This window comes from Aquarana catesbeiana, linkage group LG02, assembly GCF_042186555.1.
Source record: "Aquarana catesbeiana isolate 2022-GZ linkage group LG02, ASM4218655v1, whole genome shotgun sequence".
Lineage (NCBI taxonomy): Eukaryota > Metazoa > Chordata > Amphibia > Anura > Ranidae > Aquarana > Aquarana catesbeiana.
In genome coordinates this window covers 471,005,603-471,020,744 of record NC_133325.1, presented here as the reverse complement: position 1 = coordinate 471,020,744, position 15,142 = coordinate 471,005,603, and the positions used below count along the sequence as shown (strand labels likewise).

The 15,142-nt window shown below is 41.4% G+C and overlaps 1 protein-coding gene across 1 annotated transcript in view; it reads right to left on the bottom strand.

Moving 5' to 3' along the window:
* SYT6 (synaptotagmin 6) overlaps nt 1–15,142 on the bottom strand; it is a 682,586-nt gene that overhangs the window by 53,154 nt on the left and 614,290 nt on the right. The window contains exon 4 of the mRNA XM_073615703.1: nt 6,369–6,489. Within this exon, the coding sequence (XP_073471804.1) occupies nt 6,369–6,489 (121 nt within the window). The remainder of the gene's footprint in view (nt 1–6,368; nt 6,490–15,142) is intronic.

Here is a 15,142-nt window from a genome sequence, read left to right as displayed (position 1 = left end):
CTTTACTGCTATGGCTGTACATTGATAGACTACCCTATTGGTATGTAGTTTTTGGAACTTGTACCTGCACTTTCAACCTTTGCCTTATTTGCCCCATTGTTGTGGTGTGTGGGTCCTTCATTTACTGGTTCACTAATGAGTGGGCTTTTGCCTGGATACTTATATGCAACCTACCCTTCATGGGCTGGTTTATCAGTATCTGAAGAGTGCCTTTGTATGTGAAAATGACAGCAATACTGGAGGGTTTTATATGTTGGGCTGCATCTAGGTTCCCTTGTATTGCTGCATTATTTATTATCACTATCCCCTATAGATCATTGAACTATTCTTTACTTCTTCTTGACAGTGGTGCATATGTGATGGTGTTACACCCTCACGTTTGTGTCTGTTTTGAACTCCTGACGCCCCTGCATCAACACTTTTCAATAGGAGAGTTTTCTAAGTATAATAGAGGCTATGTTAAAACAACAAGGAGGGGAAGGGAGGGAATTTATGATCCAGGAGACTCAAATTGATTCAATATGAAAAATAATAACAGATGAGGGAAATACCCTAACTACATCTGTATATGGATAAAGCTAATTGCATGACACCCGGGGAATCTAATTGAGATAGTAGGGTGTGTTCCTCTGAATTAAAGGCATATCACAAAAAAGGGGACCCAGGGGAGAGGAACGGGACAGGTGCCAGTTCCACCCAGGGAAAAAGAATTCATCAACAAGGAACCAGCAGATTAGCAAAAATATGAAAAATTTAATATTTGAGTTGAATAATTCCACATATACACCAAACACAAAATCAAAAATTATGACAATAAGTGAACCAAGACCTGACACTAAGAAAATAAAATAGACAACGTTGTCTAGGAACAGAACAACACACAGATGGCCACCACTAAACACACACAACAAGAACGCCCAGCTGGATTAATGAGTGAAAAGATACACAGCAAAACATGAAGCGTCTCATAAGTATCTCAGAAGGTTGTGGGTCAAGGCTGGGAGATTGGTGTATGCAGCCGTATGGTTAGGGGGGAGTCCGCCTTGTAGAATGCCAATGCCAGGCCTTAGGGGAGCCTTGAGATGTATTGCATGGACATAGCTGATTGAGACACTAACAGCTGAGTGTCATACACATTTTTGACACTTTTTTTGTGAAATGGTAGGGGTACATTTGTACCCCATTACCAATTTACACAGGGGGGGCTGGGTACTGGGGGTCCCCATGTTAAAGGGGGCTTCCAGATTCCGATAAGCCCCCCGCCCGCAGACCCCCACAACCACCAGGCAAGGGTTGTGGGGATGAGGCCCTTCTCCCCATCAACATGACTACCCCAAAGCACCTTCCCAATGTTGAGGGCATGTGGCCTGGTACGGTTCAGGACTGGGGCGGTCTCTCGTCCCCCCTATTTTCCTGCGGCCTGCCAGTATTCAAAGTGGCTCTAATAACAGTAAATTCATAAAGAGTAAACTAATAATAATTTGAATAAATTTGATATTACATGAAAAAATCATATGTCATGGTTCAAGACTCCCTCCACACTGTCTCTCCCACCAAACTCACCAAAGGGACCCCAAGGAGCACACCCCAAGTCAATCCATGGATAGCGGTGGGGGAGGTTCTGTGGGGCCACAGGGGGCATATGGGGGCCAGGCTACAGGAAAAAAAAGGGGAGTACATATAATAATATAAATTTTTGGACATAGCCTCCAGTCCAATACTCTAGGCTAACATAGCCTCTACAAAAAAGGGGACCCAGGGGAGAGGAACGGGACAGGTGCCAGTTCCACCCAGGGAAAAAGAATTCATCAACAAGGAACCAGCAGATTAGCAAAAATATGAAAAATTTAATATTTGAGTTGAATAATTCCACATATACACCAAACACAAAATCAAAAATTATGACAATAAGTGAACCAAGACCTGACACTAAGAAAATAAAATAGACAACGTTGTCTAGGAACAGAACAACACACAGATGGCCACCACTAAACACACACAACAAGAACGCCCAGCTGGATTAATGAGTGAAAAGATACACAGCAAAACATGAAGCGTCTCATAAGTATCTCAGAAGGTTGTGGGTCAAGGCTGGGAGATTGGTGTATGCAGCCGTATGGTTAGGGGGGAGTCCGCCTTGTAGAATGCCAATGCCAGGCCTTAGGGGAGCCTTGAGATGTATTGCATGGACATAGCTGATTGAGACACTAACAGCTGAGTGTCATACACATTTTTGACACTTTTTTTGTGAAATGGTAGGGGTACATTTGTACCCCATTACCAATTTACACAGGGGGGGCTGGGTACTGGGGGTCCCCATGTTAAAGGGGGCTTCCAGATTCCGATAAGCCCCCCGCCCGCAGACCCCCACAACCACCAGGCAAGGGTTGTGGGGATGAGGCCCTTCTCCCCATCAACATGACTACCCCAAAGCACCTTCCCAATGTTGAGGGCATGTGGCCTGGTACGGTTCAGGACTGGGGCGGTCTCTCGTCCCCCCTATTTTCCTGCGGCCTGCCAGTATTCAAAGTGGCTCTAATAACAGTAAATTCATAAAGAGTAAACTAATAATAATTTGAATAAATTTGATATTACATGAAAAAATCATATGTCATGGTTCAAGACTCCCTCCACACTGTCTCTCCCACCAAACTCACCAAAGGGACCCCAAGGAGCACACCCCAAGTCAATCCATGGATAGCGGTGGGGGAGGTTCTGTGGGGCCACAGGGGGCATATGGGGGCCAGGCTACAGGAAAAAAAAGGGGAGTACATATAATAATATAAATTTTTGGACATAGCCTCCAGTCCAATACTCTAGGCTAACATAGCCTCTACAAAAAAGGGGACCCAGGGGAGAGGAACGGGACAGGTGCCAGTTCCACCCAGGGAAAAAGAATTCATCAACAAGGAACCAGCAGATTAGCAAAAATATGAAAAATTTAATATTTGAGTTGAATAATTCCACATATACACCAAACACAAAATCAAAAATTATGACAATAAGTGAACCAAGACCTGACACTAAGAAAATAAAATAGACAACGTTGTCTAGGAACAGAACAACACACAGATGGCCACCACTAAACACACACAACAAGAACGCCCAGCTGGATTAATGAGTGAAAAGATACACAGCAAAACATGAAGCGTCTCATAAGTATCTCAGAAGGTTGTGGGTCAAGGCTGGGAGATTGGTGTATGCAGCCGTATGGTTAGGGGGGAGTCCGCCTTGTAGAATGCCAATGCCAGGCCTTAGGGGAGCCTTGAGATGTATTGCATGGACATAGCTGATTGAGACACTAACAGCTGAGTGTCATACAATGACTGGTGAAGTAGATGAGCCGCTATGTGGGGATGGTGCAAAGGTGTAGATGTGCCTGCATCGGTAATAATCACTGTGAATGAAATTAACAGTGGGTGGGAGACAACTGTGTAACTATGGTGACATCAGTCACGATTAGAATATGAACAGATACAGTCTCACCAGTCCCGGGATACCGAAGTTGAGCAGGCTAGTGGATCATGCCAATCCCACTTGAATCATCTCAGATGGTACGGAGCGGCTACATACATAGGCGGACTCCCCCCTAACCATACGGCTGCATACACCAATCTCCCAGCCTTGACCCACAACCTTCTGAGATACTTATGAGACGCTTCATGTTTTGCTGTGTATCTTTTCACTCATTAATCCAGCTGGGCGTTCTTGTTGTGTGTGTTTAGTGGTGGCCATCTGTGTGTTGTTCTGTTCCTAGACAACGTTGTCTATTTTATTTTCTTAGTGTCAGGTCTTGGTTCACTTATTGTCATAATTTTTGATTTTGTGTTTGGTGTATATGTGGAATTATTCAACTCAAATATTAAATTTTTCATATTTTTGCTAATCTGCTGGTTCCTTGTTGATGAATTCTTTTTCCCTGGGTGGAACTGGCACCTGTCCCGTTCCTCTCCCCTGGGTCCCCTTTTTTGTAGAGGCTATGTTAGCCTAGAGTATTGGACTGGAGGCTATGTCCAAAAATTTATATTATTATATGTACTCCCCTTTTTTTTCCTGTAGCCTGGCCCCCATATGCCCCCTGTGGCCCCACAGAACCTCCCCCACCGCTATCCATGGATTGACTTGGGGTGTGCTCCTTGGGGTCCCTTTGGTGAGTTTGGTGGGAGAGACAGTGTGGAGGGAGTCTTGAACCATGACATATGATTTTTTCATGTAATATCAAATTTATTCAAATTATTATTAGTTTACTCTTTATGAATTTACTGTTATTAGAGCCACTTTGAATACTGGCAGGCCGCAGGAAAATAGGGGGGACGAGAGACCGCCCCAGTCCTGAACCGTACCAGGCCACATGCCCTCAACATTGGGAAGGTGCTTTGGGGTAGTCATGTTGATGGGGAGAAGGGCCTCATCCCCACAACCCTTGCCTGGTGGTTGTGGGGGTCTGCGGGCGGGGGGCTTATCGGAATCTGGAAGCCCCCTTTAACATGGGGACCCCCAGTACCCAGCCCCCCCTGTGTAAATTGGTAATGGGGTACAAATGTACCCCTACCATTTCACAAAAAAAGTGTCAAAAATGTTAAAAAAAAGCCAATAGATGGTTTTTGACAATTCCTTTATTAATGTCTTCTTCTTTCCCCGCTTCTTCTTCCATCTTCTTCTGGTCTTCCTTTGGTGTTCTTCTTCTTCCTCCAACTTGTTCTTCCCCCGCTTCTTCCTCTATCTTCCTCCACTTCTTCCTCCAGTCTTCTCGTCCGGAATCTTCCTCTGGCTTCTTCTTCTCCGCTTTGTCCTTTGATCCACCTCAATGGGAGTCTCCAGCTGTGTGACACTTCTGTTCAGGTGACAGCTCTTATATAACGGAGGACCCCGCCCCCTCTGATGCACGGGGACTTCCCTATGGCTTTCCCCGTGTTGTCAGAGGAGGGCGGGGACACCCATTTATGTAAACGGGTGACCCCGCCCCCCTCTGACACCACGGGGTGAGTAGTTTTAAATTACTTTTTTTCCTTTAGAAATTTAATTTTGCTGTCAGACTGTTCTAAACACGGGAAACATGTGACACTTTACAGGCATACTATAGACATCCTCCGGGTAAGAAATTTAAAGGAATATTACACTTTTATTGTTTCACTTTAAGCATTATTAAAATCACTGCTCCCGAAAAAACGACCATTTTTAAAACTTTTTTTTGCATTGATACATATCCCCTGGGGCAGGACCCAGGTCCCCAAACACTTTTTATGACAATAACTTGCATATTAACCTTTAAAATGAGCACTTTTGATTTCTCCCATAGACTTTTAAAGGGTGTTCAGCGACTTTCGAATTTGCTGCGAACACCCCAAATTGTTCACTATTCGGCGAACAGCCAATGTTCGAGTCGAATGCATGTTCGACCTGAACATAAAGCCCATCCCTAGTAGCTGCAAAAGAGCTTTTCTGTTGAAATACAACAGACTTACTGATTGGGTTACCAGATGAAAATAAAAGGAAGAAAGCCTAAAAAAAGGAAACTAACTTGTCATCACATCTAAGAATTGTAAGCTGCAATATAATATCTAGGTTGTGACCTTATCCATATGATATAATTTTGGTGGTCTAGGTAAGCAAAACACGCTGTTATTAAGAGGAAAGTCTTGATTGTAACTATTTGAGCCTAAAACATCCTGATGCATTTACCTTCAATTAAAATGATACATCTAAAGCTGTAAAATTCTGTTTCCAACTTGTGAAAAAGTAGAAATCCACACATAGAGTTGACAGCATGTTCAGTTTGCAAAGTGAATTTTGGCTCATCTCAGTGAAATAGGTGAAGCTGTGTTGACTTCAATTAACCAATCATATGTGAGCAAAAACCCTTTTTTTTTTACATTTTCCTTACATGTGACTGGGTATTATTTGATGTATTTATTTTTTTGTTAAAATGTACATTTTTCATTAAGCTAAGTGAAAATACACTTTGCAAAGTCATCTTTCTCTACCCCTGTAGTAAATTGACTCCAATGTGCACTTTATTCCAATAGACACCAAAAATTATTCTTAGTCCTATCACTTTTCTTTAGACAAAACTTAAAATACACAATGTTCAAATTCTGTTATGATATGTTAACATAGAGTACATGCAGTTTTCCCTACTTCTTTCCTTTCCTTCATTTTTTTACCATTTTTGAGTTTCTTACTATGGCTGTGAAATGTATTTTTCAACAAATACCAAATGTATCAAAAAGCTAGCATTATTAGTTTTTCCCTGGGAACCTTTGCATCTTAAAAGTGCCCTGATTTCATTTTATTAGGTTAAGTAGAGCTTTGTACACTGATATGGCATTTCATGTTTGATTTGTTAGATTTTTTAATGTTTTACATACCTGAATAACCAGTAATGTCCATTGCTTTTAGATTCCTACATTTTATTACTGTTAAGGTCAAGCGTCCAGCAGTAGGTAGATAACACAGAGAGAACATGATTTCTCCAAGGTCCACACTTTCCTTAAAATAGAAAATGAAAAAGTTATCAAATTAAATAAAAAAAGATTACAACTGCAATGTGACCAGCTTTTTGGAGTACATTGGCATTAGGCGGATGATTTTTCCCAGATTAGATTTAAGTTTGTCTCTTAAGTTTGTATTTCAGGAACTGAAATGTCAAGGGTCCTCTGATGTTTCAGGAGACCACAGATAACATATTCATAATAAAACATCACTAAGGTTATAGGAACAAAGCAGCTTCTGTTTAACATTCAGAGCAAGTCAGACTTCTGAATAAACTTTGTAAAGGTGTATAAAAAATGAAAGACATTAATCAATACACTCATACCACAGATTAAGATTAGAGCCAGAGAAAACTGGCAACTAACATACTGAAAAATGTTAAACACATTCTATTTGTTGGAGAAGGAAAATCACTCTTATTTTATCAAAAACATGAAAGCAACTTTACTTATCAAAACAATAACAAAAACTGTGCTTTGCTTACTTTTATAGTTTAGCCTTTTTAATTGTACTTACCCATCTTGCCACCTGCACTACCAATCTTTGCTTCATTGAGTGCTACTTCTGCTGAAGAAGCCTTTACATCAGACATGCTTTCCCTGTGAGCTGTGGTTCTGTCCACTACTGTGTCTTCTAATGATGTATTGCCCACAAAGGTTACCACGGAGCACAAAAGGTGACCAGCTTTAAAGAAAGCACAACTCCAGGAAACTTGACAATTCTTCCTTGCAGCTGGACTTCAAGGGTTATCTGCTCGTTTAGGTCTAGGGGACATGGCAAAGATTTACTTACCCTATTTTCTGATCCTTTAGACTTTTAGACTGGTCTCCACAATATCTTCTTCCCCATGCTCCAGTAGTCTAAGGTCTTGATGTCATCAAGACCAATGCATGGTTCATAGCAATAAATTAAATGTGGGGACATCGAGGAACAGTGCACTGCCGGGGAAGCATAGGATCAGCTAAACAAAACAGCTTTTCCATTTTCAAGACATGAATGAACAATAAATCCTTGCAGGATGGGCACAGTCCCAATTCAAGGGAGGATTTTCAAGTTTCCTGAAGTTGGGCTTTACTCTACCCCCCCCCCCAAGGGACCTCTATAATAACTGCTTCTTTCCCAAAACATTGCAGATGCTACAATTCACACAGGCAACAGTCTATTCATTCTGGCCCCATTAAACAGTCTAGGGGATGTCATTTTATAATTTATTGCTTGTAGAACTTGTAACAGGAGAGGGGTTGGGGTGGTATGGGATACTCCAGAAATGGTGACTGGTAGCAAGAGGATACAATTCACTACGTTAAACTTTTTTTTTAGCAGTCTTTAAACCAGAAACCAAAGGGAAAACCAGAACTGAGCTCCTGTAGGAGCAGTCCCAGAGAAAGAGCTACCGCTGGCCCCCAAAAGTAGAACAGCACACAATTACTTGATTCTTGAGCTTGGATCAGTACTCACAATTTCCCATGGCAGCTACACACCTCCCAGCTCACAACAGGCACTCTTTTGTGGGTCCCCCAGTCCAAATCCTTAAGAAGTAATCAAGAAGTAATCTACTATAGCTGGGACCTCGATGACCATTAGCAGATTTAATCAGGAATGCCTTAAAGGGGCAGCAGCCCCTGAGACTGAAAACTTCTCCAACAGGACTAGACCCTGGCTTTGCTAAGACCCCACACTACTTATGTTCTCCTCCAATCACCTACTGGGCACATCTCCCCAGGGATTGGCTGAAGCACAATACATTTTATTTTTGCCTATTTGACTTTCCCAGCCCTCTATGTTCTGGTAGCCTCCAGAATCCAAGGATAAACAATCAAACCTACAGCCTGTGAAATCTAGAACAGCCCAACTAAACCAATAGCCGCTCCAATGACTACAGAGGAGCCAAAAACTAAATTTATCTAGTATCCCACACTAGGAGGGTGTTACTAAAGTAAATCTGAAGTTTTCCCATGATAGACATAGTAACACATTTATTTTTTATAGGAGATACCATAGGCAGGCTGTACTTACCTCACCAGCATGTGACAGTGCTGAGTCCCAACTAATCTTTCAGAAAACTAGCATTGCAATAAAGGAAAGGGGAATGGTATATGTTTCCCAATACTTGGAAAATACTATATATTATGGGGATGTGGTGCAGGACCAGAGCAGCTAATGTGAGGAAGGTAGGTAAAACCTGTCTATGCTATTACTCTGCCAAGTATGGGCAAGACAGAAGTTTGCTTTGAAACAATGTTGAAAAATAGCTCTGAATTTCAATATAGGTTTTGTTTAGGCTTCTACAACAGGTAAATGCTAGAAGCCTGGTCATTATGGATGCAAGAAATAGTTTTATTATTTATTATTATTTATTATTTTGCAGACATTTTTACCATTGCAGACATTGTTCAAATAAACTAAATCTTAAATGGCAGATTTTTGCTTTGTTATTATTATAATAAACTAAGAGTAAATTGAAATTGATATGAAACATGGAACATTGAGTAATATAATGTGGTTATTTAATTCAAAATTAAATGGCTGCATCAGCCAGCAAAATTAAACTGCACATTAATCAATGCATAATATATTATGGTTAGGAAAAATGTGTTTACAGTACTTTTAAAAAAGTCACGTAAACTACTAGCGGGCTTAAAGGTGTGCAGCAAGGAACTGCTAATAAATTCTTTCTTCACAAAATGCTATTGCAGAGAATAGGGTAGTAGAGAGGGTTCTGAGGAAGTTAGCTGTCAATGGCTAACGAAACATGTCAGCGTGACGTCAGCACATTCGTGACAACGGAAGGGTCGTAGCACTAACACAAACAATGTATTGAGGCAGTGGCGATGGAACAGCTGAGAGCTTGCTGCAGGTGGGGATGACACTGGATCCAACACCCAGAAACTTCAACTTCCCAAGGGGATAATCTGGTGACTTCAGGAGTGGAGCTCCACTCAGAAAGGATGGGTGGAGGTATGAGGAGACACAGACGTGGGTCAGAGTATCTTACATTGCTATCATTCAGTTGAACTTGCTGATTGGCTGTGGTCTGACAACATCAACTCCCCCTGCTGTGTTCCTCCCTCCCCAAACCGACTTCTGATGGATCAGTGAACTTTTAGCCCAGGTTCACACCTATGCGAATTAGATGTGCGTTTCCCCGCATCTAATTCGCATAGTAGGAGAATGTGACTGGCTCCCTATGGAGCCTGTTCACATATCTCCAGGGCGGCTGTGGAGCGCACTGCGCAAAACCGCTGTGCGATTTGGCCCCGTTTCAGGGCCGAATTCAGGCATAGAATCGGCCCTGATTTGTCTCTGAAACGGGGAACAGGGACGCACAGCACTCCTGTGCGATCCGCAGCCCGGTATAGTGTGAACCCGGGCTTAAATAAGTATTACGCTTAAGAAGTTTTACCCCCTCAGCCTTGCTTACTGGACACTGCAGGCTTTACAAATAAGCCACCTGTGCCTCTAATAGATAAATGAGAGCCCCTAATCCTAGGTGCCACAGTTGAACTTGTGTACTAATGACTTAGGACAGCCCATGATATACCTACCTATTTGTTTATGCGCATCCACATCTCAATCAGTTTACAGCTACATATCGTGTTTGGGATGACCACAATCCACTGCTTAATTAGGAAGGAGGATGATAGTGTATGCAATATATTGATCAACAATACTTCAATCAACTCCCATCCTTTGAGCTGTATGTATGTCTGATTGTGTGGATGTATGTGCAGCTGCGATCCCTCTTTTTAAACGACAACATTGTCTTTTTTAATGTTTTGGAAGGTTATACTCAGACTGCTATTTTTGGTATTTTGTCATATTTGATATTATGGTGTGTGTTTTTTCTAAATCAAATTTAATTAAATTCAACCGTAGTGTTCAGTTAATTAAAAAGGCAAGAGGGTTCCCCTAAGTGGACTTTTGAGGCACTCCAGGTAGTGAAGCAATGTACGAGATTGTCTAAAAAAAGGTTTTTTACATAAATTTTATTGAGAGAAAAACTCTAAAAACAAGTATAGTATATAACAGGCATTGATTATTCATACATCACATGTATAATGTTATAGGAGAGTAGATAATGAATTTTCTTTACACCCATTTGTAGAAATGTTTGAACATGGGTTGGTTAGATACGATAAGAACTTGCAATTGGAGTGGCATCAAGTTTTAGGGCTGGTACTCAATAGGTCTTATGTTTGAAAATTGTATATACAAATGACGTATACAGAAAAAGGATCTGGTGGAGGTTGGGGGAGGGGGGATCCCTCATGCACCTCACCAGAGACGGCCCGGCCGAGGGAATATACTGAGGCAAAGGAGGAATCCCTGTATCAGTGGGGAGCTTCAAAAGAAATGACCACACAGTCTAGATCCAGTAGAATAATGCCTGGAATAGTGTTCAGTTACTGCGACCCCTTTGGAAGGCCTTGCCCTTTCCTTTTTTTCTTATATGCAGTTTTTGTGGTTGCATGGACTGCGCCATGTTGTTGATACCACATGGTGAAAGGTTGAAGTAATTGCTATATTAATTATTTAAATAGTTGTATACTAATAGCGCGATAGATCCGGGCACCACAAGAGTTGCTATCTCATCCCTTTCAATCTGAAGACATATTACTTACACAGACACTGTGTAAATTCAGATAAGGCACTAAGTAGATCTAATTAAAGCATTAGGGTTAGTTCCGACTAGTACAATTTCAGATGCGACTTGGGTTGCACAGAATCGCATGACAATGGAAATCACATATTTTTCAGTGGTGCCCATTCGCATCAATGCAACTCAGCACGGCAAGATTTTGGAAAAGATTCTTGTACTACTGTGGAGCGATTGCAGCTTGATTTTGGCCCCATAGAATATGTAAAACCAAGTTGTGCCACATAATCGCAATGAAAGTTGCATCAAATTCGGATCTCAGTAGTGTGAAGCTAGCCTTATTCAGAATGTGCATAATTCATAAGTGTTTAGTTCACAACTCTAGACAGTAGTAGTACTTATCTGACATTCAGAAGAAGATTATTATAAGATTATTATAAAGCAAGCTATGCAAGAAGCAATGTGTACAATGCAGAAACTCAAAAATACCAGTTTTAATTCACCTTACATAAAGCATATGTAGCGCTGGTAGATTTCTAATCTACCGCTTATAGGTAAATTTAATGGATCATCTGTGCTATACATTGTTCAGGTTTAATCTTAGCCTCTGTTCCAGCTTGGCTGTGTTGCGTGCAGTTCCACATTGCACCTGTGGGTGTCGTTGTCATCGTGGTTCAATGTTGGAAGGCAACAAGCTAAAGTGTATGAGTGCTCTTCTGTCCCAGAGATAACTCGGCGGAGGTGGTCCTCCGAGTTGCATTCTGGGAGAGGGTATTTATGGGGCAGACGCCATGTTTCGGGGGAGCTTTTTGCCTCGTGGCCCTCTTGGCCTAGAGGTATGTGTCAGTGAGTGCTATCTCGCAGCCCTCCGGCTTGGAGGGTTACGCCACTGCAGGGTAGGCCCAGAAGTCTGGGGCCTGCTACTGCTGGGATGGTCCTGTGCTGTCTGTCCTGTGGGAAGAAGCCGGACAATTGAGAAGAATCCAGGGGAGGACCCGTCTTGGAAGGGACCATGCGGAGCGCTGGCCTGGAGAGGGGCCTGGTGACTCAATTGGAGGACGCATCCTAGATTGCCCTACCACACAAGTACTGCCGGGTCAGCTTAAAGGTTCTGGCACTGTTTTTGCTGTTCATCGAAAACTACTACATCCTGTGGCAGAGGATCGTATGAGTTTGTCCCACTAAAGTCCGTGGCAGAGACTTTTGTTCATGCTACGTACTGGCTGCTAGGTCAGTGAGAGAAACCTATCCGGGCAGGCAAAAGGATACATTCATCCTAAAGATTTAAATTCCTTGACACTACGCCAAGAAAAGGTATTTGAACACCCCTGCAACTCTCCTTCTACCTCTTTCCTGCTACTTCCAGTTATCCCCATTAAAGCATTGAAAAAGTAATTAAGTGACTGGTGCCTACATTGCCTCGCAGTAAACTCAACGGAGAACCCTAGACCCGGTGTTGGTGAAATTACAGGTAACAAGGTGACGGTAACAGCCTGCTTCAAAGCAACAGCTCCCCCATGAGTTAGTGCTACACATAATTATGTCAAAAACCTCTGGATAGCATTGGAAGGGTTAGGACCTCTTTAAGGTTTTAAAGTGAATGCAAGCCCATTATAACAACATTGTAAAGATAAGCATTAAATACTAAGTTATCAATAACTGTGCAGCGATTGCACACTGTCTAATAGTAGGGCAGAGCTCACTTGCATTGTGTGAAATTTCCCACATACATCACTGCAGGACTTCACCTTTGCAGCCACAAGGAGCCGATTGGAATTCACATGGCCACATGATGTCATTTGTTTACCAGCAAAAACATTTAGACATCACTAAAGATGGAAAAAAAGCACATCAAAGCAATGTTTTCTTTAATAAAATATCACTGGTGGAATATATATATAATATATACATTTTCATGATCCCTTTTGGTAAGGCAGTGTTTATATTGATTTACAGCTCCAGACACACCCTGGAGCCAGCATCAATGTGATCCTCTTTGCAAGCTTTCAGAACTGTTAAAAACATTTAACTTGTAGTAATATATATTGTATTAAAACATAAATGAAAAATATAAATGTTGTATTGCAAGCAAGAGAAGCACATCTTGTGGGGGCCACTGTTAATCACTATATTGGGGTCGCCCCACAATCAGATGAAGAGTTCCATATGCTATAACTTCAAGAAGAAAAAGTAAGGAATTAATGGATTCTAGCACAGGAGGACATGTGTGGCAATATAGAACATAGGAGGGGGAAATACCAGAATCAGGTATTTATTAAATAGGAATATACTAATGAAGAAAAAAACTGTCTTTCCCTTTATAAAAAGAAATGCTTGTATTACTGTCTGTGTTTCCATTAGAGAGATTCTGCCTGTGTCCTGTCCTGGTGACTATGAAGCAAGCGATGGGAAATATTTTTGTTTTCAGTGCCATTTGTTTTAGCACAGTTTTAAGTTAAATGGCCCATGTGAATAATAATTAATTTAGTAAACATGCAGCGCTAAAAATCAAATGATATTGCGCATATGATAGAAAAGGAAGTCCATATAACATATGATGGAGAGAAAGATGAAAAATCCCCACAACAATCTTCCGTGCACAGGTAAAGCACACCACACCACCGTGCTCACAGTGGATCTCCTTACCAGATGAATGTTGCCCTCAAATTATAGAGTGGCCTTCAGAGCGATTAGACTGAAAGGAGAAGTTGGGACTTCATATGAAACATGCAACTGGAAAAGTGATACTGGGCAATGGGTGTCTGACCAATTAATTATGTTGTAACTGTACACACTGAATCTCAGTATCCAGCACACAGGACAATATATACATAGGAATAACATTTATTTCATATATAATAGATAATACATTATAGCATAATAGTATAGTAATAAATGGTAGTAACATTGTAAAACGTCATGCACATTAATCCATATATCACATGGTAGGTATATAAAAAAATCATGATTGTTACAGCATAATACAGTAAAACAGTAGAAATTATAGAATGATCCCATATAGTAAACATAATTGTAGCATCGGAATGGCTCGACACGTTTCATGGAAATCTCCACTCATCATGAGCAGATGCTGGTATATATCTGAAATTGATAAGATTTAACTATTTGTAAAGGGTCTCCAATAACAGGAGAGTGTAGGGGGGAAAAAAAGAGAGGGAAAGGTATGAAACCTTGGGGGGGTGAAAAAGGACATCCACCCAAACTTACTGATCATCTATGGGCCACAGTATTGAAAAAAATTATGGCTAAAGGTTATCAGCAGGTGGAGCTTGATATGCTTATTTCAGAGGTGGGCGACATGTATAGGAACAATTTGTTGAGTGGTGCTGGGGCTGTGAATAAATATACTAAGGATTTTAGTTACTCTCTAGTAACCACTTTTAGTAACCAGTATCAGCAGGTTAGAAAAAAAGAAAATCATGGCTAGACACTGGAGAGTTTTGAAGAATTGCAGAGTTTTTGAGCCCCATATCCCGGAGGCCAAACAGGTAATTTTTCGAGGGGTACCACCTCTCAGGCTACAGGTGGCACCTAATGTGTTGGATGCCCCTAATAGGGTTTCTTTTTTTCAAAATTTGAAGGGCTATTTCCCTTGCTGCAAATGCATGGTTTGCTGCCTTAATAAGTCCCAGAGTAGATGTGTTTGTACATTTAGTTCTATTGCCACCTCTAGGAATTTTGAGATTAATACCTTTACCACTTGTTTGTCTCTTAATGTGGTTTATTTGATAATTTGCACTTGCGGTGATCAGTATGTTGGCTGAACCACAAGGGCGATGCTAGTTATGATGCGAGTCAAAGAACATATAGCAAACATTAGAAAAGGGTTTTTATGCCACAGTGTGTCTCGACACCATAGGCAATGTCATGGTAGGGATCCTGCGGGTTCTATTTTTCTTGCCATAGACAGATTTACCCCACATTGGAGGGGAAATTTTGTCAGATGGGAGATTTCCAGACTAGACACCTTCTGGATTCATGACCTCAAGTGTTATGTGCCATTTGGACTTAATGTTGAATGGGACATGAATT